The sequence below is a fragment of the Paramisgurnus dabryanus genome, chromosome 9 (genome assembly GCF_030506205.2).
Source record: "Paramisgurnus dabryanus chromosome 9, PD_genome_1.1, whole genome shotgun sequence".
NCBI classification, from domain to species: domain Eukaryota; kingdom Metazoa; phylum Chordata; class Actinopteri; order Cypriniformes; family Cobitidae; genus Paramisgurnus; species Paramisgurnus dabryanus.
Window position 1 is genome coordinate 22,744,740 of NC_133345.1, and position 24,213 is coordinate 22,768,952.

General features: G+C 38.8%; 1 protein-coding gene across 1 annotated transcript in view; it reads right to left on the bottom strand.

Moving 5' to 3' along the window:
* Positions 1-532: 532 nt before the first annotated feature.
* The window catches only part of mctp2a (multiple C2 domains, transmembrane 2a), a 54,058-nt gene continuing 30,377 nt past the window's right edge, over positions 533-24,213 (bottom strand). Inside the window, exons 18-23 of the mRNA XM_065279092.2 lie at positions 14,536-14,655; positions 13,284-13,325; positions 9,326-9,435; positions 6,842-6,951; positions 4,502-4,599; positions 533-1,214 (exon numbers count right to left, since the gene is read on the bottom strand). Coding sequence (XP_065135164.2) covers positions 1,146-1,214; positions 4,502-4,599; positions 6,842-6,951; positions 9,326-9,435; positions 13,284-13,325; positions 14,536-14,655 — 549 coding nt within the window. The 3' untranslated portion in view covers positions 533-1,145. The remainder of the gene's footprint in view (positions 1,215-4,501; positions 4,600-6,841; positions 6,952-9,325; positions 9,436-13,283; positions 13,326-14,535; positions 14,656-24,213) is intronic.

The window sequence follows — 24,213 nt, forward strand, 5'->3', positions numbered from 1 at the left end:
ATGTCCACATTCAAGATGCATCACTTTGGGCATGTTGCTTTCTACAAAAACGACACTCGAAGAGGAGAGCGTGGAATATGTCTGTAATATGAATAAGTAAGTTGATGAGGCAGGAAATCTCCATTTGCTGTACTTGAAGCCCCATCACTGGTGCTAACACTACAGACTGATGGGTCTAGTAGAGAGCCATTAGGCACTGAAGGTGATTTTAATGAAAATGGGAAACACTAAGTGCGGGTATGGAGTGTATATACACACTCACACTCGGTCTATTTATGTGAGATGAGCTCTCTCATCTGGACCTTGTTATTGTCAGTGAACTACAAAAGCGGTGCATTAGCTGACTGCTCTGGACACCCAAAGACTTTGATGTATCCTCCACCAGCAGAGCTAAACAGTGACCAACATCCTCTTCTGAAGCGTGGGATGAGTGATAATGCGGCCGCGTATTCTCACAGAGGGCATCCTTCACAACCAACGCCATGTTAGAGAAGAAAAACACACTCAAGAAGTCAAACTTTTAGTTATCGTCTTTATTTTAGCTGCTGCGTGAATATAAAAAGTGGACGACTGGGGAGAAGTTCAAAATCATGGCATCCACAATGCATTTACAATAATAAATGATATAAAGGTTGCTTGAATACAGAACTATTACAGAAAATATACATATTTTACCCTCATTTGAATATTTAGCTGTAGACAGTCACAAAGTACAGGAATCATGGTGCTATTATTTTTTTCTTTTGTTAAATGAACCAGAATGTGGTCTCTAAAAAGACATTAATATATGAATAGTATGGCACAAGTCATTTGTTTGCTGGTATTTCAGTGTGACCACATGCGGAGTCTGGCGGAGCCCGACTTTACCATCATATGTTCAGACACTGTGACCATTTGAGTAACTGAGGGCCAAAAACCTTGTCAAAAGGGGCCTCTCTCTCTCTCTCACACACACAGATATATACACGCACACACACAAATATATACACACACATACACAACCACAAAGTCAAATGAATACACCTTTGTGGAAACGCGGATGGCTTCATACAAGGGCAAGTTCCACTCTCACAGGGCATTATGACTTAAACAGACCGTGTCTTGAAACGTCGTCCGCTCCTTTCATCCGACACGTCCGTCGGGTTTCAGCGCAAACGTTTCTTTTTCACCGGGCCCTGGTTGCCGGGCTCGGCTCTCAGCTCGCTGTACTGCACCTGTAAAAACAAACAGCTCTTTGGTCAGAGGCAGGTAATCGGAGCTGAGCCCTGCTCACGATAATGGCTCCCCTGAGGAGAGCTGGTGCAGGGGGAAAGCCAGGCGGGCGAAGCTGTAATGAATCATTTTTTAAACACAGGAGCAGAGGGGATTAATCACAAGGAGGAAAGATTTGAAAAGTCAAGGGTTCCTTACCGACACAGCGGTGACTACACCACCCCCAACTCTAAGGAAACTATGCTAAAGGCTCACATGGATTGGTCGAGCAGGCCTCTGCTGTCTTAGGTCCTTGCGAGCCGAGGAGTTTGCGAGTTGTGTCCTTCCTCGGAAAAGTTTGTTCAAGACTAATTATAGCATGTTGTAGGCAGAAGGAAGTGCTTGCACGGCTCATAGCGGGGCAGTGCGGTTACAGATGATCTCACGGTTCCTCCGCTGAACACGCTGTGTACTTTACTTTCATGATGACCTTCACCTCCGACCCAAGTTCACCCCCTGCTAAAGCTGAGTTTTACTGAGATATAAGAGACCGAATAATAACACATCCAAAGAAATGCTTTGAAACATGAAACATATTTAAAGGGGACATTTAAATTTTTAAAGATGTAAAATAAGTAAAAGATGTAAAATCAGTGCATGTTATACTATAAACATTTACAGTAAAGAAACATGTGGTATTTGGTGATCATTGGTAAATGTAGAGACAATAATAAGGAATATAAATGTGTCCAAGACCAATTTTCTCATCCTCCGCAACAATTTTCAATCCTTGTTTAAGCCCTCAAGGAACTAACATTTAAAAAAATAAAAAATAGTTGGAAGGGACATAATTGACTGTAACACTCAAGATGGCTAGCAGGTAAGCAGTTCTTATTTTTTCTCTCCAGTTAAAGTTAAAATTTTGTTTGGCAAAGTACCTAGACAACTTTTTAGTTCTCATTATCAGTTTGTAAATGCATATATTTAATGTAATATCATGTTGCGGTAATGATAATTTTTGATAATGATAATCTAAAAAATTTTAATAATTCTATAGACGGTTTCATCTGACGCACGTGATACACATCTGGATCCGAACCTTACTTCCGGTTTCGTTTTGACTAGTTGCTAAACTGATCTCTTGAACAAATGCCTCGTCGAAAATAACAAATGTTTTGGTTTCCTAGTCTATGTGTTGTTTTTTTGCTTGTTATATAAATAAACTAAGTTTAAAGTACTTTGTTGATATTTATTATTAGCGGAGTTTACCGGAAGTTACGTGCGGACCGCGACAGCCGCTTGTTTATGTTGTTATTGATGAAACCGTCTATAGGAAATATTTTTTAAATCCTCTAAAAATAATGGTTATAGTAAGTTCAGACCTTAATCTCATATGTGCAAAAAAATTTGCTTCAAGGGCTTTTTAAAAATTCTGATGCTGAACATCTTCTAAATCTGGATTTCGTGAGAATCACCCAAACATTGATCGCCATGATGATGGTTTGTTGAAAATGAAACTCAATTGTCGCACTAAATGGCAGTGCCATGGTTGGATTAAGGTGTTATTATAATAAGATCCCTTTCTGACATCACAAGGGGAGCCAAATTTCAATTATTTATTTTATCATATGCTTGCAAAGAATGATTTACCAAAACTAATTTACTGGGTTGTTTATTTTCACATTTTGTAGGTTGATACACTGGGAACCCAATTATAGCACTTAAACAAGTAAAAAGTCAGATTTTCATGATATGTGCCCTTTTAAAGCTACTGTTGTCACTCTTATCAATAAAATATAGGTTGGTGTTAGGCTCACCTGACCCTGATCCGAAAATGTACCCATACACACGGCTTCTCTTCTGTTCTACCAGACCGTAATTCAGTCAAAATGAGTCAGAATAGCATGAACAATTAAATACAGTATGGGTCCAAATCCGTTACTTGTTTGTTTCTTTCTCTCTCCAAAACAATAACTTGGAGGTGTGTAGTACTGTATATCTGTATAGTAGAGACTGCAAACTAATTACCAGGCCCTGATTATGAGAATGGGAGATGGAGCGCACAGGAACAAAGAGAGCCGAACTGCTTCAGAACATGAAACTGTCCTCAGAACTGACAGATGCTGGTTATTTTAGGACAGAGGGCCGCCGTATGAAGTCCAGTTTTGAGGGTTTGTGTCTGAAGAACCGCACTGGCACTAATTGCCAAGTCATTTTCATAGCCGTCAGACAGGAGTCAGTTTGAGCTTTCTGTAAGGTGTTGTTTATTCGCTTCTGCCCGTTTTTAGCATAAAGGTTCGGACATGAGAAACAGATTTGGCTCCGCAGTGGACCGGAATACCTTGGTATGGTTAATGACATAAAACATTCAGCACGCCGTATTTCTGGTGTTTTGCTTTTTGAATGTGGCATATTTTGACATTTTGTTTTGTGAACGACAGTTCTGAACTCATATTTTCGGTGCGTTCCATTTAAATGAACAGCAGGCAGTTCATTCAACCACGAAAACAAACTTCAAAAGGCTTAAAAACTCAGCGACGGTTTCCATCTTGTTTTGCCAACTTGCCGCTCCACATGCCAAAACCAGTGTGTCATGCTGGCATCATCCAAGCACACAGACATATGTTAATGTAAAGTTGCAGAGGTTCGTCCCGAGAGATTCAATGGCTCGGGCTATCCGGTCTTCTCCTAAGTATTGATTAGAGTTTAATAGCATTGTTGATGGAGGGCAGCATCCTGCTCAAAATCCTTCACGACAGCACATCCCGACTTCAGGGTCTGACAGACCTCTCTCAGCGTTGGGCTGTACATCCACAGGCTTGTGATGTAACCCTGAATGACATATCAGCCATGGATAATGTTTCATCACATATGGCGCCCAGCAGGACGGCGTTGGCTCAACACTTCATTATTCGAGTCCTCCAACCTGATGTGACGGGCCGCCGCACTGTCAGTGTGCAGACACCGACCCCATAGCCAATCTCTGAACCCTCAACAGCATCCTTCTTTTATCACAGGCCGACAAAACTGATAATCAGCGACAAGGCTGCAGCGATACGACCGAGGACAGATCAGAGCAGACCCCATTCAGGCAGCCGAGTGACTCTATCAAGACATGCTGGGAAATAATTGGGTCGGGGGCCGTCTTTAAAGGCGCGAGTCCATTAATAATCAAACACAGCCAGAGGAAATATCCTGGGTAACACTTGGGAATTCTGTTAGAGCAAATAATGCAAACATCTTCAGGGAATTGCTTCCCTGTCTCTTTTCCTCCCTCCCTCCTTCTCTGAATGTAAAACTGGACCCTTACCTTTTGAACATCAGAAGGGACCCTCTTGAGAAAATCCAGTATTTCATTATTGTCAATGGCATATGGGTTGCGTAGCTTCTTGGTAAATTTGTTAACACCTGTGAAAACAAACATGCATTAATAAACGTATCCACCGCACCTGCAGGTATCTCACTGACAACCTTGACCCAACCAACATTTGTCTTATTTGTTTAACATTTTAATTGCATGTAAACATACAGTAGGAGCTAAATGGTCAATGTTATTGTGATACTTGTGACCTTTCCAAAACCAGGAAATAACAAATTTTTCCAAGTTTCCCAATCACCTGTGATAAGCAGGTCCACACAGAACTTTGTTAAACTGAAACAATATTGACAGCAGCTTATGGGTTTATTTATTAGATACTTTAGCTCAGGGGTGTCAAACTTATTTTATGGGGTCGGATTACCATATGAGGGCTGGATAATTTTTTTTAAACCTTTGTGTTCGGATAAGTTCTCAGAAATATTAACATACCCGTACTGTACAATAAAAAAATGCACCAGTCTTGGGTTGAAAAGCCTTAATTTAACTTCCTCTACATGGAACCGTAACAGAATTATACCCTATACCAGTGGCAGCTCGTCACTGCTCATCCGAGGGGCGCAAATTCAAAAAAAGTGTTCAAAGTGTCATGTGTGTTGCTTGTGTTTTCAAAATGTGTGTTTGTTGCTTCATGTGAACCATGTGCATCACGTGTTTTGTCAAAATAAGTGCCTGCTGCACACGTGTCAAAACCATTTATGATAAAAGAGACACTCACGTTCACAAAATACGTTGAAGAAACTTCCTTAACAGTAAACTCTGATTATGCATGACATTATGCGAGTATCTGGCAACGCGAGCATCTCTTTTATCATTAACCCTTTAGACGCGTCTGCAGCAGGCACTTATTTTTACAAGACACTTGATGCACTAGGATATCTTGATGCGCAGCACACATATTTTGAAAATACAAACAACACATGACGGGCTACATACATGTTGTGACGAACTTCACATCGAGCGCCCTCGAATAAAGAAGTCACCGGCCGCCACTGCCTTATACCTACCCTCTCTGTATTGCCAAATTATGCCAAAATCATTCATAAATCTTTCACTTTTCTTTGTAATATATTTGTAATGAGAACAGCCATTTAGCAAAGAAAATGCTATGTTTGTAAAGCCAGACCAGCCACGGCATTTAATAAAAAGCGTTTCTGAACTAGAGCCCACTGCTGTTCGTCGCGTGTTGCCAATGCGGCCTGTTAAGGCAGAAACTGATTTAAAAGCTGCTGCTTTTATCGGTGCCTGCCGCAGAGAGCGATGCTCGTAGAAACGGCACAAATTTTTGGGTATGCAACCTGGTCCTCTTTGGTCTGTCTGTAAGCAGTCCATGTTTTGATGCTTTCCGTATCTCTGCTATTGAAAATAAACTAGACACTTGCCAGTCCCGACTGTCACATCCTGCCTTAAAGGGTTTTTCAAATATGTATTTAATATTTAATAATACTGTATATCATCATGCGGGCTGGATTGGACACTTTTGTGGGCCGTGTTCGGCCTGTGGGCCGTATGTTTGACAACCCTTGCTTTTGGCTAAATTAAATATTTCCATTACTAATAACAGTGTCATTTTGTAGATTTAGACAAAAACAATGCAAACAATATAAAAAACTATGGCTATTGTGCAAAACCTTTAACATTATTTTTATAATATTTGCATGAAGTATTTCGCACACAAAAGCTTGATGGGGAACGTTTTAAAATTAATTTTAAAACAAACCGCAATGTTCAATTCATTCAATAATTTATTTTTCATTATTCACTACATGATTAAATCATTAAATTCATTAAGTCATTAAATTGAAATGCTTATAAGAATATAAACTGTTCAATTAAACTGCCACCGTTTTCTGTTGTGTACGCTTTAAAATTTATCTTAATATGTCTGAAACATTAACCTCTAATTGACCTTGTGGACATTAACATTGTAGAAAACTGCTGTCGCTCGCTCACTGTTTTTCTTGCTGTACTGTACATTAAATTTCAAGCGTTCACAAAACGTCAGTGAGTACAAGTCTGCGCCCGATGGCAGATCGTGTTCATGATTCTGATCAGCTGTCACAGGTTGAGTTGTGAAAATGGATCACTTTTTAAATAGCTTTTGTCATGCGTCAGTAAAGGAGGTTCACGCTTACAAATCTGACTGTAAAATGTGCTTGTTTCTGAAATGCCTCTGCATGATTTCCACTGAAAGGAAAGTGGAGACAGCCTAACAGTGGCACTGAAGTATCAAGCGTGATCGGGTGATAAGACTACACATGGTAACACACTTACCCCAGAGTAAAACTAGGTACCGCAGCGGGATGAAGTACAAAGCAACAGTGGCCAGAAACAGAACCAGGCAGGCCAGGAAAGACAAGAACCGTACAGACCAGTTGAATGTGCTGTTAAAGAGACACAATTTCAGTTAATGTTTACACATTATATATGTGAATAGATACACTTTAAAAAAAAATCTTTGCTGCCTTAAATATTTTTGTTTAAATAACTCAGATTTACAAGTCATTTCAACTTAAAGGTGGAAAAGAGGATGTTTGGTTAATACATTTTTGCAATATTACTTGAAACTGTCTTTACTAAATGATAAAAGAGTATTTATTAGGTGCACTGAAAGTAATACATTTAATATATGTCATTTGTGCATAAGGTAGGGCCTTAAAAACATCAGCCATTCGTTGACGTAATCATCGCATGAGCGATTGGCCCTCTGGCTTGTCAATCACTGCCATTACGTTCCTTGTGAGAGACGTGCACGCTCCAGTAACTTTACACGAGTGACGCATGCGCATAACGCATGAACTCCGTCTTTAGTTTCGGTTTGTTTTCATTGTCGCTCCTGCTTTCCTCCTCGAATTTGCACCACGGAAGAGAAGAAACCCGAAGGAGGACGTAAAAGAAAGACTTTTTAAGCCGCTGGGAATAGGAGAAAATTGTCAGAAGAACGTAATGTAACCAGAGTCGTTATTGGAGAAACATTTCAACACTGGAGAGCAATGAAGGAACAGAGAGGTGTCAAGACAGACGCGCAGTTCACAAAAATATTCTTTCTTTGTGGAATAATTATTGTTGTTCTGTTATTCAGGTATATCGACGTTGTTTGTGTACTGTAGTTGTAAGGCAGTGACCAGTCTGCTACATGCTAGTTGAAATGGGAGTAGCGTCGAATGATCTAACTTTACGTCTTATGTGTTTATTATCATATAATTTCACATAATGAATCCACTGACGCGAGTCACGCGACACAGCATATGCCAGTGGTAAACAAACACTCGTGTTCAAATACTCGTGCACCAGTTTTGGAAGGCGTTCCCTAGAAATGAGCTGTGAAGGAGGGAGGCTGTTCTTACGCATGCGCTTATTTAAAAAAGTCAGTAACGGTCTTTGGATTCTCAGTCGGCGGAAAACATCCTCTTTTGCGCCTTTAAGAGAGAACCGGGGTGAAAGTAACATGGGACAAAAGGAACCCTAACTGCTTTTGCATTCCAGGCTATGACAGCATCTTTAGCACGCAACCCTTGACAGAGCTGACAAATATTTTGTCATTGTTTCGTGCGTGAAGGTTTGGAAAGCTGTTTTCGACTATGAAAAGTAAATTCCTAAAGTGTTTTTTTTTTTTTCTTAAAACGTGTTGTTTTTCTCGTTTCATGTGTTCACAGGTCAATCTACAGGTTATTTAGTGCTGTAACACATCCTGAAGTTTGCCTTCTGAGAGTTTTTCAAAATAAAAGTAAATCGGGTCTAAATGTCAGGAGTTCCTGTCGAGACGAAAGTAACACTTGTTACTTTTGTCCCGCTGCTAATACTGTTGCATTATGTTAAGAATTTATATTATGCTAATTTAATTTAATTTTCATATTGTTCATTCTGTTGAAAAAAAATTTTTTTCTCAACAATTCAAGTTTGTACTGTCAGGTTGCTTTTAGAACATTTGATAAAATTAACTTTTAAATGAAAATTAAATTTTGTATTTTTTGCAAAAATATGTTTGCTTAGGCCATAGTCAGGTTTATTAAAAAAACAAGTGTAACACAAAAATCTTTTTTGTTCTGTTGTGTTACTTTTAACAATGTTAACAATGCGCTACTTATGTTCAAAGTGAAATTATACTGAAGTCATTTTACATTTGTTCAAAATTTCACCTGGTTCAATGGTTCTTTGACCCCTGCTCTCCCCTCCTATTACTTATCTTGACAAGAGATGAGTTTCTACAACTTAGTTGACATGTTTTAACTTTTTTTATAAGTTATAACAACTTATCTGTAGATAAATAATAGTAATGAAATAACTCAGATGAATCTGAATTGATTAAACAAAACAATTTAAGTCAGCAACAATTTTTTTGCAGTGTATATATAAAGTCCTCCATAATATACTGTACAGTTCTTCATCATGTACACTATTTAAATGTTTATATACATTTTGGAAAAAAAAGAGATAATAAAAATAGCATTTTTTATTTAGTGCTGCTCAAATAAAGCTATCCGAATAGAAATATATACATGCAGCATAGCCCATTAAAACAAAACTCACATTTTTTTATTCATATACCCTTTGCATGACCATCAGTCTTTTAAATTCTGCTTTGATTAAAAATCACATACAGTAAAAGTTTCTCAGTGAACTTATCCTTAAGGAGCCAAAGGAATGCTCAGTGTTAGCTACTATTATTATTATGTTAAACCTCTTCTGCAACCGATGTGTAAATGTATAAGAACAACTCCATTTGTACTCAAGAAGAGGTATAAAAATGTTTCTTACTTTTTTACTCTTTCACCAATGCAGGCCACTTCATCTAAAGTGTTTTGAACTGTTAGCACAATTTCTTGAACCATGTGAATTTTTTCCATCAGTCCTCTTTTCTCTGATTCCTAAGGGGGGAAGAAAAAAGACAGTCACTGATGAGGGAAGTCAGCTGCTAGAAGCCCACAAAGGAAAAGCAGTTTATTTCAGAGTGCCATCACCAGTATTTCATCTAGTCAATGGCCTGTAATGAGCTCTAGTAACATCTCCTCGGAAGATAAGCAGAATGTGTCTGCCTCTCCGCCGGCTGTCACAGAACCCGCAAGTATTTCAGCGTTCGTCGGACGAAAACAATAAAGGTGCATCACAATCAAAGTTTAAGCGGAGAGGGATGAAGATGTAAAAATGGCAATCAAAAAGCACGAAGAGAAAGGGACTCTGGAGTTCGAAAATACAGACGGCGCAATGCGCCGACATGTGAGGTCGTCTAATCCTCAAGTCTCTGCTGGGCAAGTCTTGGCACGTTTCCTGGGGTGCAAGCTTTTTCGAGTGCCAGTTTTTGGCATATGAAAGCGAAGAGTTGCCCACCTTATGGCGAGATTGAGTGCAGGGTTGATATCATTGGATTTAGCGTTTTCTATATCTGAGCTCATGGGAGAAAGCTTGCATTGTCTAAATGTAATCTTGTTATACACAGCAATGTTTTTACTTCTTGTAAGAGAGATGGGAAATCCCATTGCCTTCTTGTATTTGATGCATCACACAGTATTGGGTTGCAGCGTAATTCAGAGACATGGGCTAAATGGACTTTCGATGAAAAAATAAAGGGAAATTCTATTCCATTTTACTTAAAGAAGATTGCTAGGGTAATCTAACGTCCAAAGCAACATGATCACATCAGAGATTCCTCCAGAATAAGAGCCCATGAGTATACTTTTGGAAAAGAAGACGGGGAGAGAGAGAAAGAGAGAGAGAGAGCTCTCACATCAAAAGGAGGAAATAATGGCAGGAATAATGACGGAAATAGAGCAAACCAATATGGGGGTGGTGAGAATAAGAGGAATACGTGATAAAGCAGCGTATATGTTTGTGTAAGCGACTGTCCCTTGTGAGTCGGCCCCTGGGAAAGCTCAGCCCAGACTCCCCGCTGTCACTCTCCATTCAGCCCCAGACACAGGAAACCATAGGAAATCAGCCATGCCTCCACTCAACACACCCTGTCTACTGCAGCAGCACACAGCATGTCCTAACACAGAGACCGGGATATCAATCAAGCGAAAACCACCATGCCTTCTGCTATGATTCAGTTAAAACCTTTGCTTGTGTTTAAAATGTCAATGGAGGATGAAGTGCAGAAGAAGATTTATTATTTCAGCATATCAGCTGTGTTTGATATCAGCGTAAAAATCTTTGCTCGGTGCATCCAAAAACTGTTCACAGTTTATTCTGCTGATCAGTATTCGTATGGGAACCAAAGGATGCCTTTATTCATCTCCTTGAAGTCATTCATCTTTTTGCCTGTGTGCAAAAGGTGGAAGGGGATTTTAGCAGACGTCCACACGTCTACTGATTAGAAAACCTGCGTCAGATCGTATTCTCAATTCGGATGAAATTGTCAAATAACTTACAGTATGTTGGCTTATTATGGAACAGATTGCACAAAGGTAAACAAAAGGGGATGCTCGGCACAATCGAAATGCAGGGTTCATTTAACATTCTTTTAAAGGACTAAATGGCATCAGATTTGAATAATCATTCAAAGCTGCTGTAAATATTCGTGACTTGCTGATTCCACGATGGAATAACTAGAGGAATGTGTCTAAATAAAACACCTGCGTTATTGGCATCGCTCCACAAATGTGCTGCAAATGGGTTTCTTATAACTGATAAATGCTGTGCAAACAAGCACAAAACACTCAACGCTCCCAAATAGATGCGTCATAGGTTTCGAAAGCACAGTGATTATGACATCAATACCTTGTGTTAGAATAAGTGAGGAAAAAGTTAAGGAGACTTCAGGTGGGGGTTAGGTTTACCCAAAGTGTGCCCCCTTCTCTCCAGACCAAAGAGCGTTGGGTGACCCTGTGCCAAAAGAACAGGGCCTCTCTATCATATGGGACACAGATCCAAGTTTTTCTTTTTTATTTACTTTTTATACCCTGATACGATAAAACCAGATCTGTCGCTCGACACAATTGATACCGAAAGCCAAAGGGATGTGTGATTTGTAAATTTCTCTCTTTTCCCTCAGGACAGATTTGTGTTCAAAGATCAGATCTGTTGTGTATTATTTCTGCAGTATCGCAGCCTCTCCTATCAGCTTTCTTTAGCTTCACTCCATCTAATCCATGCCATTCAGCTGCTGGTTTACATATTTTTTTCCTCCAGGGGAAAACACAGCGAAAGCAGGCGGTAATCGTAACCTTCCAAGAGGGGACGGCCTTTATCCTCATGTTAACCAAAGACTGGGAAAAAACACAGCCTTTGAAGTTATCAAATTTAACACCGGTCGCTCTTCAACCCGAAAACATTAGCCGTGATGACTTGGATAGGAAACGTAAAGCTACACTGTTTGATCTGCCTGCATGACACCGAACTCTAAAGTAAAAGTAAAAAAAACCTAACGAGACTTTGAAACAAGCCACCTTAAATTAGAGCTGACAACTTAAAATAAACACCGACATCTGGGTAATTAAATAAATGAAAGGAGATATTTCATTTACACAAGCTGTAAAAGCATGTAAAAACATGAACCGTAATGTCGGAGGAAAATTCAGTCTGATAATCAAAATAATATTAATAAAAATAAATAATGAATGAAAAACATTGACATGAGGATTGCGATGTTTACGAATTAAATTTAAAAAAAGATTCTAATAGAAAACATTTTAAATAAAAGTCATAAAAAATTTTTTACGACATCAAACTCTGACATTCAACCCATATATTCTTATATGTAATGTATGTGCTTTTTAATGTATTTCTTTCTTCAAGATATATTACAACGAGTTTTAGCTGCTGGGCGTAAGCTAATGTGCTTGCACACACACATCATGTGTTTCATCTGTGAATTATCTGCTTGGCTTGGACATGATTTGGAAGAGGGGTCTGTTTTTAACAGAGGGGTTTCTCTCAACAGATGACGTTAGCCTGCGGTCATCATAGCGGAATATATTGAGCACATTATGGATATGAATCCTAGGCCCTAGCCGTACAGCGCAGGGGTCAGCGCTCAGAGGCTTCGTGTTCTGCACTTCCGCATATCCAAGTCAAAAAGCAATAACACATTATCTTCCTGTTAACCCGTTCTTTACCGGACCAGACGGCTTATACTAAAGTGATTATGAGCATGCCCTACCTCATTATAAATTAATTCAATACTCAGCATTCAGATTTTGACAATTGTGATTGCCGTCTGGGAATCATCCACACAAACCGACACCTATGATAAATAAAACAAGGCTGATGCATTCTTATAACACTAAGGATTTTTATACTGTTTTTCTTAATGATTGAATATTTTAGGAATAATTGGATCTAAGCAGATTTGTTGTGAATTTGTAATTAGTCTAATGACTCGTCTTAAACATAAAAAATTAACCGGGGGACTTCAACTACAGTCCAGCCTCTCTATTTAGCCATGCCTGCTGCAAAATCCTTCCAGTGCCTCTATTCCCCAGTGGAAGACAAACTTCAATTAATGATGCCTTTCTGTGCTTATTTCTGCGTTTCAAAGGACCACAGCAAAGCAACCAAATCCATTTGTCGTATGAGAGAGAATTCCCAGAGGACTGATGTGAGAGTACTAGAGGGAAAATGTGCTTGCTGAATCGTCTTGTCCCCATTTTAAACATTTACGTTGCATGCCTGAGTTAAATGCGGTATTTAAAGGTACAGTGTACAGTCCGGTTAAAGCAGCACCCCCGAGGACAGCTCAGTGGTTAATCAAAAACCACGCACGGAATCAAACAAATACCTTTTCGTCGTCGTCTTCGTCCTCCACCACAGCCATGCTCTCCTGCGAATAAAAGAGAAGAATGAGAGTTAGAGGGACTAAGATTGTGACACACGTGGGCAATGGTGCATTTTTTTAACAAACACCTTGTAATGAAACCTTCGCTTGTATGTACACCCCCATTGGGAGAGGCCCTGTTGCCATAGCAACTGCCTCTCGGGTGACCTCGCACAAAAGAAGGAGGTGAATGAGAGGGGCCTTACTCGCACGAGCGATGTCACAACCAAGCAATCTCATTTCTTCACGACATAAACACATGCACACAATCACACACGTACCTGAAACCGAAAGGCAAACATTTAATCTCGGATGTTGGGGGCCTAAATCTTTTCCTATCAATCAACCCTGAACCTTTTTGGGTTTTGAATGCCCCCGTGGTGTGGAGCTATGCTCTGTTTCTGCTAGGCCGAAGGGTTAGTGTAAGGTGCTTAAACGCTCGAGGAGAGAACACCGTGATAGTGGTACACAAAGAGCTGATGCATTCTGGGTATAGACTGGTGGTTTAGAGAACCCTGCGAAGATGGAGGTTGTTCAGATTGTGACTGCTTTGATAAATCTCACTGCAAAGAGTGATAGAAAACTTGCACTTTAAAATCGTTGGATTTATAAGAATCATGGATCTAATTATCATGCATTTCAAATAAGATTCAATTAAAAAACGTCTTGTACTTAATTTCTGTACAGCGCTCTGGAATAACTCATTTTGATGGCTCAATTTCGGTTTTCTTCAGTACAATAATTCGGTCTATTGTCCCGCTAACTGTAATTTGCTAATGCTAATTGTCCCATGCAACTATTTTCTACAAAGCCAAACATTTTACATAATGATAAATTCATCTTAAAACAATATTTTATGTGCATTTATCGAACTGGTAAGTAACCATATAAGAAGAAGTGTGATTGATGTACACTGCTTATTGCGTCCAGTCCCTTTACATTACATTACATTTACAGCATGCATTTGGCAGATGCTCTTATCCAAAGTGACTTAAAGTGCTTTCAAGCTGTGTTCCTTGGAATCGAACCCTCAACCATTTGCGCTGCTAAAGCAATGCTTTACAAGTTAAACTACATATACGCTGTGTACAAAAGAATGTGTGAAGGTTTTTTTAAGTGATTCCTGTCAATTCCAAAGCATCTGAGTCACAAGCACTGACTGAGTTATGAGGGACTGTTTTCAGTGCAGCCGAGTGGGCGAGATCACAGCACTCACCAAGTCCTGACTGTAGCTGGCCATGCCTGGTGTGATGTGAAAGTAGTTCCAGCCAATGAGCAGGAAGAGGAAGAGAGGCAACATGAACAGCTCCCAAAGCCACACTGTCACCACAAATATCTAAGAGAGACAGAGAGGGGTTATCAAACACGGTATGAGAATCGCAAACAGCACAGTTGGCGGTGCTGCCCACACACGCATTTCCTCTAACATGCATTTCCAAGAGTTTACATAGGAAAAAAAACAACTCAGACTCGACACGGGGACTCTTAACCTCCTCGCGACGTGCAAAGCTGTATCTCCGTATCTCGCCAGCAATAGAAGGGAGATTGTGCCAGCATCTGTTCGTTTGGTATAGGAATGGCAGAAATTTCATTATTTCGAAAAACCATTTGCATGGATTAACACTGTGCTGGTGGTGTGTAATTTGGATGTGATAGAACAGAGTGTGTGACAGGAGCGGGGCTCCCACATTTGCTCTGATGTACTGCATTTCAAATGCTTCCTGACTGCCTGACCGATAGCAAGCACATATGGCCGCTGGAGGGGCGTCAGTAGCGTTTTCCTGGCTTTTATTCGACGCAGAGAGACCGTGAATACCCAAGACCCCTGGTAGAAATAAGATGAATAATCCTTCAGAATTTCGTAAGAGAAATAGGTATTTCTTATGGTAAAACACCTGCAGCACAGCGCAGCACGCCACTAATTGGATGGTTAAATTTAAACCCGACTAGCGGCTACTTGCCGTCTCTGAGAAATAATCAGGCGATACGCTAAGGGATGACCGTAAAACGAGACATTCAGAGAAAACATAATTATAAAAATGCACTTTGCACATTATGATTCAACAAATCTGTAATATAACATCTGCATCTGAGTAGTCCATTTTGCGGGTATGTATTTATGTCAACAAATTTGATCAATGCACTGCTTCCAGCACAGTAAATAATTCTGTGATGCATGAATTATTAAATCACAAAGGAAAACAATATCTTGGTTTTTATTTTTTACCTCAAAGAGCAATATCATCATTCTCAATCTTTTTGTTTGTAAAATGATGTGTTTTGGGAGAGTTTAACATTTGGAATGCCCAATAAACAAATGAAGAGGTCATGTGCAAAACCCTCTATGTGCGTCTGGAATGTTTTCTTGTTTTTTTTCTGCCAACGAAGCAGTTTTTAAATGGCTGAGACAAAGATTAAGCGGATTTAAAGCGAAAGTATTCGATGAAGGTATAATTTGAGTCAAGTGCATTCGGTTATCATAATCTCATTTTTGACAGAAATGAAGTTTAGTGGCCTTTGCATCTGATCTCCTCGGGTCTACAACACTGGACATATGTTGATGTCACATTAAAGGGACATTCCACTTTTTTTAAATATACTAATTTTCCAGTTAAACGTTTGATTCTTACCGTTTTGGAATCCAGTCAGCTGATCTCCGGGTCTGGCGCTAGCACTTTTAGCATAGCTTAGCATAATCCATTCAATCTGATTAGACCATTAGCATCGCGCTTAAAAAAACCAAACCTTGGACCGACAGAAAACTTAAAGTTGTGATTTTCTAGGCAGATGTGGCTAAGAACTATAATCTTATTCTGGCGTAATAATCAAGGACTTTGTTCCTGTAACAGGCGTAGTGATATTACGCACTGCCCGAAAATAGGAAATAAGAAAAATATCGAAACTTATTTTTTATTGCTTATTTTTTAGCACGATGCTAATGGTCTAATCAGATTTAATGGATTGTGCTAAGCTATGCTAAAAGTGCTAGCGCCAGACCTGGAGATCAGCTGAGTGGATTTCAAAACAGTAAGAATCAAATGTTTAACTCTAGGGGAGCTTGCAATGTCCCTTTAATGCCTAAGTTTTACATAATTTTTTCAATTTTTCATCTACTGCAATCTATATATGTATATTTCAGATGTAATTTTGTGCTTTTTTTACTGGATATTGTCATAAAAACCCTGGATGTTTAACAGTGGCTTTGCCGTCCATCTACTTACAATACACAACATATCCATGTCCTTTGATAAAGCTGTTGATAGATTAATTCTGACACAATCAGTGAGCCAGCCGCAATAACTGTAGTCATCACAAAATGGCCACAAATCAAATATCGGTCTAGCTGATACATCAGTCAGTCACTGATGTATTTTGTACATTATCTATCATTTGCCAACCAATTAAATAATAATTGCATTTTATTAGGACACTTCCACATTAAAAAGATGCCACGTTGTACAGTATATGTGCAACATGAATGTAAATAAATGCATTTCTTGAAATGTCTCTAAGATCTTAAAAAAAAAGAATAATCGCACCCCCATACAGAACAGCACCCTTGCATTTACGTGGCAAGCTTGAGGCTTGTTAGAGACAATATGTTTGACTTATGCCTGTGACAGGCTTACGTTAGACCGGGCCTGCAGGCTTTACTTTAGCTTCAGTACAGTACCAGTATGCTCCTGTCAGAGCAGCCAATGGTCAGAGATCCTGCACTGGAGGCAGTCTACCTACTGCTACTCCCATGCTAGCCACCAGCAAAATATAAATCGTGCATAATGCGCATTGCACTTGGACAACAACCCCCTTCCCCCAGGCATAACAATAGTGTATACATCAGGCTCTTCTTAAATATTTCATTACAAATGTACTGTAGTTATACTATTCAAGGACATGGCTTTAACTACTATATCAATCTGTGCTAAACATTTAAACTCAAGCTATTATAAGCTAGCCAGAGCCTGTGAAGAATATATGATAAACATTCGGTTCGGGTGTGAAAGAAATCATACTGTAGTCACTTCCACTTCTAAGATCTCACGCTGATGGGGCGACTACCTTCCTCCACACTCACCCAGACATGAACTTTACGGGCTCACCAACAGGTGAGCTGTCATAAATGATACCTTCCGAAAGAAGTGGAGGGCGAGTGAGAAAGAGAGCTGGAAAATACCGGCATCACACAGCAGGAACGTTGAACCCGCTTGCCCTGCCTGCAGAAGCTTCTACATTAACTACTAAAGTCTAATTGCCTGGTCCCTGTCTTCCCTTGCGAGTCAACAGTAAAAGACCATTCATTTACAGCCTGGGAGTCTGTCACAGGTATTCATAATCGTCCGCTAATGTAAATTTCCGCTCAACTGCTCACAGGCATGGTGGACAAGATAAAAGCATGTGGAAATATAATACCCTTTGTCTAAATGTAGCATCATAAATGACCAGATAAACAAAATCTGCCAGACATTTCTTTATTTCGTTTCCAGAATTGAGTATACATGTGTGTCTAAGCATGCTGCGTTTAGATGCGTTTTTCCCCAGTGCTAATAAAAATGTAACGGCTACCATCTGGGAAAGCCATTCTGAATTCTTCCTTTAAACGCAAAGACGGTGTCTTTGGATAATATGCAGAGAATATGCCAGCTCTGTTTAGCAGAAGCGCTGCGTTTGAGAAAACAAGAAAGAGCAAAGTTGTTTATGTTTTATTAGCAAAAATTATTGATTAATGCTGAGGGAGGACAACATAAAATCTGCCAGACTTTAAAGTTAATTTATAGCGGAAAAGAACTCCAGCCATACGATGGTCTTCATTTCAGAATCTGGGGGAGGGCGGTGATGTTTTACTGCTTGCCAAGTGCATTAAGAGCAAACAGGGACCCACTAATGTACAGTGAGACGTACATATGAGCGTAATAACATTAAATGGATCTTCTTTGCTACTTTTTATTTGGGTTGGTGTTGTCCTGCGATGCGATATGCTTTTTAAACAAGAGTTAAATAGGTAAATATTAGGCATTAGACGTACAGTAAAGACTACCGTACATGAAATATTTATCCTTAAAAAATTTGGAGAGCACACAGCACAGTCTAAACACATCATTAACATAGCAAAAGAAATTGGGCCCTTTAACAAAACATCATAGCAGTTGAAAAATATGAAAGATAAAAACACTTAATAGGGATCAGCAGAAGTCCAGCCTGGCCAGGAGCAGGGCGACTCCAGCAGCAGGGTTAAGAACCGCCTGGCAGATTTGTTTTACCATGCTTCTAATATGATTTCACTAAATGCATTTCTGAAGCTTCTCGAGATGATCCCCTGGTCAGAGGAATTCCTATACCTAATAATAAAGCACTCACCGATTAAAAGTGTGAATAAAACAAGTCCTGGAGCTGAAGCCAGGCTGGCAGCAGAACGCCACCCACGCTCTCCTGGGAGGGGGAGAGGAGACCCACGGCGGGAACAAAAGGACAAAGACACCCTCGCTAAGAGTTTATACGATCCGGCAAATTGATTAAACGGCAAAGGGGTGGAGTGAGGCTACCAATCCAGACAACTTACTGATAGACTAGACACAAGTGGTGTTGAGGGTTGAAAAAAACACTCCACAGCTACTGCGTGTTTACATCGGAGCAATACTGTGGGAGTACAATAACCTCCATCCATCTAAATTTAAAATCAGAGCATAATGTTCATACAGCGTACCATAAAACCACAGGGTTCAAAAATACCGTATAAATGTATTCTAAAAGAAAAAAAAATGCTTGTATTTTGCATATTTTCTAATGTGAATATACAGTATTTCATTACAAATAGTATTTTTGCATAATAAAAAAGGAAAAAGCTGAACAGGAAAAAAATTATTTATTTTTACAAATAAATAAAAATGTTTATAACATAAATAATAATTTTATTTTTAATCAATTCACTATTATTCAAATGGTGAATTATCTAAAACTTTCTTTAAATTAACATCAGCATTTTTCTATGATTTAAATCTCTTAAAATCGTAAAACATTATTTCCAGACTTTAATTAGATTTTAAATCTCAGATTTCTCTAGCTTAGTATTTCGGACCTCACTGTATATCAGCTACTTTACACACTGACTGGCTAAAATAACCAGCTAATAGAGGGGGATTAGTTTAGCTAAAAGCATTTTTATAAGAGCACAATAAATTCATTCAGTGTGTAAAACATGAGGAGAAAGACGAGCTGAGCAGGAAGCATGTTGAAGTTTAAAGTGCTGCATTGGGACGATGGTAAAATTTGTGAGATTATTGGACATAGAAGGATATGGACTAATTTAAGACAGTGAGAAGTCAAACAGATACAAGAGGTTCATCTTTTATGTATAGTAAAGCCAAACCAAACAATTAGACAGATCTCATAAAATTTGACTAGAGCAATTTTGATAGGACGATATAATGCAATATTAACTTCAATATTTTAAGAACCACTTTAACTTGTTTACTTTTGATGGCACGCAGATCTGTGCATTTTGACAGTAGGAAATCTATTATGTGTACATACGCTCTTAAAACAAGTGAGCACTAACTAAACCAAGAGGGGATTTTTGACTCTCGCATCCCTCTCACGCATTTATCTTCCGCAGCACTCGGAGAGGAGCAAACAACCTCGGCAGTGCCAGTCTGCCTTATGAGGGTCAGACGAAGGGCTGTGGATGGATGCCAGATTACACGAACGTATCTGTTCAAAGCTAACAAGGCTGACTACTGGCTGCAGGCTTAATGTGTGTACTGTATGTGCGTGCTTGAAAGAGCTGAAGAAACCAAGCAACTTTAATGTGAATAGACGAGGATCTTACAGCATTGCCACACTTTTCTGTATTTCTCTGGTTTTATTTCAAAGTGAAATAAAGGGTGATAGTTTTTAATATATAGTATTTTTGTTACTGGATCCTCGGAGTCTGTCCAGCGACAACTTTTAATTTGCCTTTGACTTTTAATTTATTTAAAAAAAAAATTAATTCCCCAAAATTTTTATAATATAGTATTTAATATATTGTATATTTTCTATAGGATCAGCTATGTCTGGCTCTCTATGGGTATGTCTACCTAAAAAAAAATTTCCCACAGGGTTTTTTTCGTAGGAGTTTTTTCAACCCTTAAGATATTAGCTTAGAACTACTTCTAGACGTTACATTTAGGGATGCATAACGATTATTCGCAATTGATCTATAGCAGAATCAAAGTTTTTGTTTACATCATATATGTGTGTGAACTGTGTATAATAATTATGTATATATAAATATGCACACATGCATGTATAACTAAAAAAAAAAAAATTACATATTAAGTATTTATAGATAATATTAATTATACATTAATATACAAATGTATATACAAATATAAACATTTTTGTAAATATATACATGCATGTGTGTGCATTTATCTATACAAAGTTATTATACACAGTTCATACACATTTATGATGTAAACAAAAACTTTTATTCTGCTATAGATTAATCGCGATTATCGTTATGCATCCCTACTCACTAGTAATACTTGCTACTTTTGTTGTCCTCTAATTTTTCTTTTTTTTTTCTCTTGTTTTTATTAATGTAAAGCTGCTTTGGAATAATTAAACAATTGTGAAAAGCGCTATATAAATAAAATTGGATTGAATAATATGTGTTTTGATTCGGTGTTTGTGTCCTTATCAGTGGGGTGGTACAGTAGAGTGGACTGCGCACCCACAGGGTAAGAAAGAAAGAAAGCGAGAGGGAAAGATAAAGTCTCTCTGTCACCGGCAGAGTCGAGGGCAGCGTACAGAGCCCTGTGGTGCCTGTCAGCGACTGGCATACCGACCCCACCCCACCGCACTGGCCACCAGTGTTTAATCCATGTTGGGAGCGTTAACATTCAATGACCTCCTGGGTGACAGATCTGCCATGCGAGCCTGCTCCCCCGAGGCAAGAAGCAGCCCGAATGTCAGCTCGACTCACAGACGCTCAAACACGCATACGCGTGCATACGTCACATGCAGCAGACCGGGCTGAGGCCACGAGCGTGTTAGTGCTGGTCATTACAACTGCACAGACATGCAAACGCATACAGACACGTTCATCAGGGTTGCAGTCAGAGCGCATTTATTTGGAGTCTGTAATAAGCATGTAAGGGAATGGAGGTAGCATATTAAAACTACTTAAATGGAAAGCAATGCAAAATGCAAATAGATAAAGCATTTACATGGTGTGATCTAAAAAAGCATAAATGTTTATGTAAAAAAAAAACTATAAGTGGTTAACAGACAATTTAAGTGAAGGAGTGAGTTGAGAAGCTGTCAGTTTGAATGATAAGAGGGGGGTGTGCGGGGTCACGGCAGACTCAGCATTGAGCCCCAGGAGTGGTACGATGACACGGAGCATACACATCTCAATAACAACACTGACACTGTCAAATCTCTAGCCATCACTGCACTGTTAGCGGACGCTCAAATCCAGCACTTTAATTATTAATCCCTTCCTCAAGAGTTTCAGGAAGAGCCCATGCACATATATCACTATCAATGGTTTGCCCTCCTGTCATATTCATAGCACAAACTCCCTGACAGATTCTTAAAGCCTGCAAGACACGCAGTGGGACCAACACACACTTATATGCACACATTTACTTCAGTGTAGCTGTCCAGCAAAACTTCGAAGTGATGTGAAACAAAGGTGAGGCAAAATGAAACTCAGACAAAGATAAAACATACAAACTTTGCATGTCAATCAATTCAACTACTTATGATTTATGAATGATTACATAATCATTCATATTTGCATACATGAACATTTGCACCAAATAAGGAAAGGAGACATTGAGGTAGGCGTCATTAACTTTTTTTAAACAAATCTTACAAAATGGCTTTAATAACAATAAAGTCTTGTTTTCAATTTCAACCACATGACTGGCCTATACTGCAGCAATCTGCTTTATAAGCGAGTTGTCAATCTGTCCGAGGTAGATTTAGGGGCAGTGATATTCTTCTCTTCCATCTGCGCAAATTTTTATTTTAAATATTTAAATAAATTTGCCTTTGACACATTGAATATAGAAACAGCTGGAGCTGCATTCACTACGGTTTCGCTAAAAAACAAAGGTATGACTTGAACTTTGAATCACTCCGATGCTAGAAAAATCTTAAGAATTGGGGTGGATATTTTAATAAATTACATTAAAAAACGACATACAGCTCTGTTTTCCAGAAAACATCACACAAGTTGGTAACAATTTACAGTAAGGTTGTATTTGTTAACATTAGTAAATACCTTCGCTACTATGAACTAACAACAATCAATATAGTTTTCAGCATTTATTAATTTTGTTAATGGTAGTTAAAGGGCTAGATCACCCAAAAATTTTAATTCTGTCAACATTGTTGTACTAAACCTGTATGAATTTCTTTTTTCTGATGAACACAAAATAAGATATTTTGATAAATAATGGTAAGCACACAGCTGATTATAACTTTTGACTTTTTATAGTAGGAAAACAAATAGTATGGAAGTATTATATAAATGATGAAGAAGATATTTTGATAAATAATAGTAGGCACACAGTTTACGGTACCATTGAATTTAATAGTATTTGTTTCCTACTAAAGTCAATGGTTACAATCAGCTGTGTGCTTACCATCATTTATCAAAATTACTTTTTTTGTGTTCATGAAAAAAAAAAATTCATACAGGTTTAAAACAACATGAGGATGAGAAAATTATGACAGAATTTTAATTTTTGGGTTAACTATCTCTTTAATGCCACTATAGTTATTTATATTAGTTGATGGTGCATTAAATACAGTAATGTTAACAGTTAAAACTTTTAATTTCAATAATATATTAGTAAATGCTAAAAATAACATGAACTAAGATAAATAAATGCTGCAGAATATTGTTCATTGTTATTTCATGTTAGCTAATGCATTTACTAATGTTAACAAATGCATCCTTTTTGTAAAGTGTTACCCACAAGTTAAACACAAAACTGTATCAGGTCGTGAAGATGCTTATAATCACTTTGATTCTGACCGTACCGGTAAAGCAGTTAATAGAGTAGCTTGTGCAAGGCACTTTAAAGCATTCCCCCAGGACCCATGAACCTGTGTAGACCCTGTCCTGCTATCATGTGGCGTTGGCCATTCAGCTAGACAGAGACAGGAAGAGAGAGAATGAGAGAGCGCTCCGTCACAGCTGCCAGCAGTGTTTACAGCTGCACAACATCAAACATTCATCAGATGCCATCTTTACAGTCTGTGATGTGAAGCAATCAGCATTTCACAGGCTGTCAAATGATGTTGAAACTGCTTGCTACCTGGCAGTGTCAAAAAGGGGGAAAAAAAATTCAAACGCACAAACACGCATGCGCATTGCGTTCCTTTCTAGCTGAGACTACTAACGGACGGAGCAAGCTCAAATGTTAAAATATTAATTCGCCTTAAATACTTAAAACACCCTAATGACAGCAAAGCTCCAAATCAGCTTTCATGTGTAAATAATCTCTATTCCCTCTCACCCTTAGATACCTTTCATCTTTGCTGAAACTACAGGAGCACAGTAAATTTGGCCGGTTTATGCCTGGTTGGGTAATTCTCATTTAGCCTGTGCTGGAAACTTTTTGGAGTCTGTTTGCTCTGTGTAATGTGGTGAAATAAATTACTTTGTTTAATTGTCGTCAAACTTCTCTTGACAAATACCTGTTCTCATCCGCACACTCCGACAGTCTTTTGGCAGTGCTTTAGCACCATCTACAGGCTAAAGGGAGACATGCAGCAGAGAACTCTCTGTGACCCCTCGGCAGTCTCCACTGATATATGCCACATTCATCTTTTCCAGTCTAAGTGCAGGCCACATTTAAACGCTGCTATTTTATAAAGATTTTATCCATCGCAGACC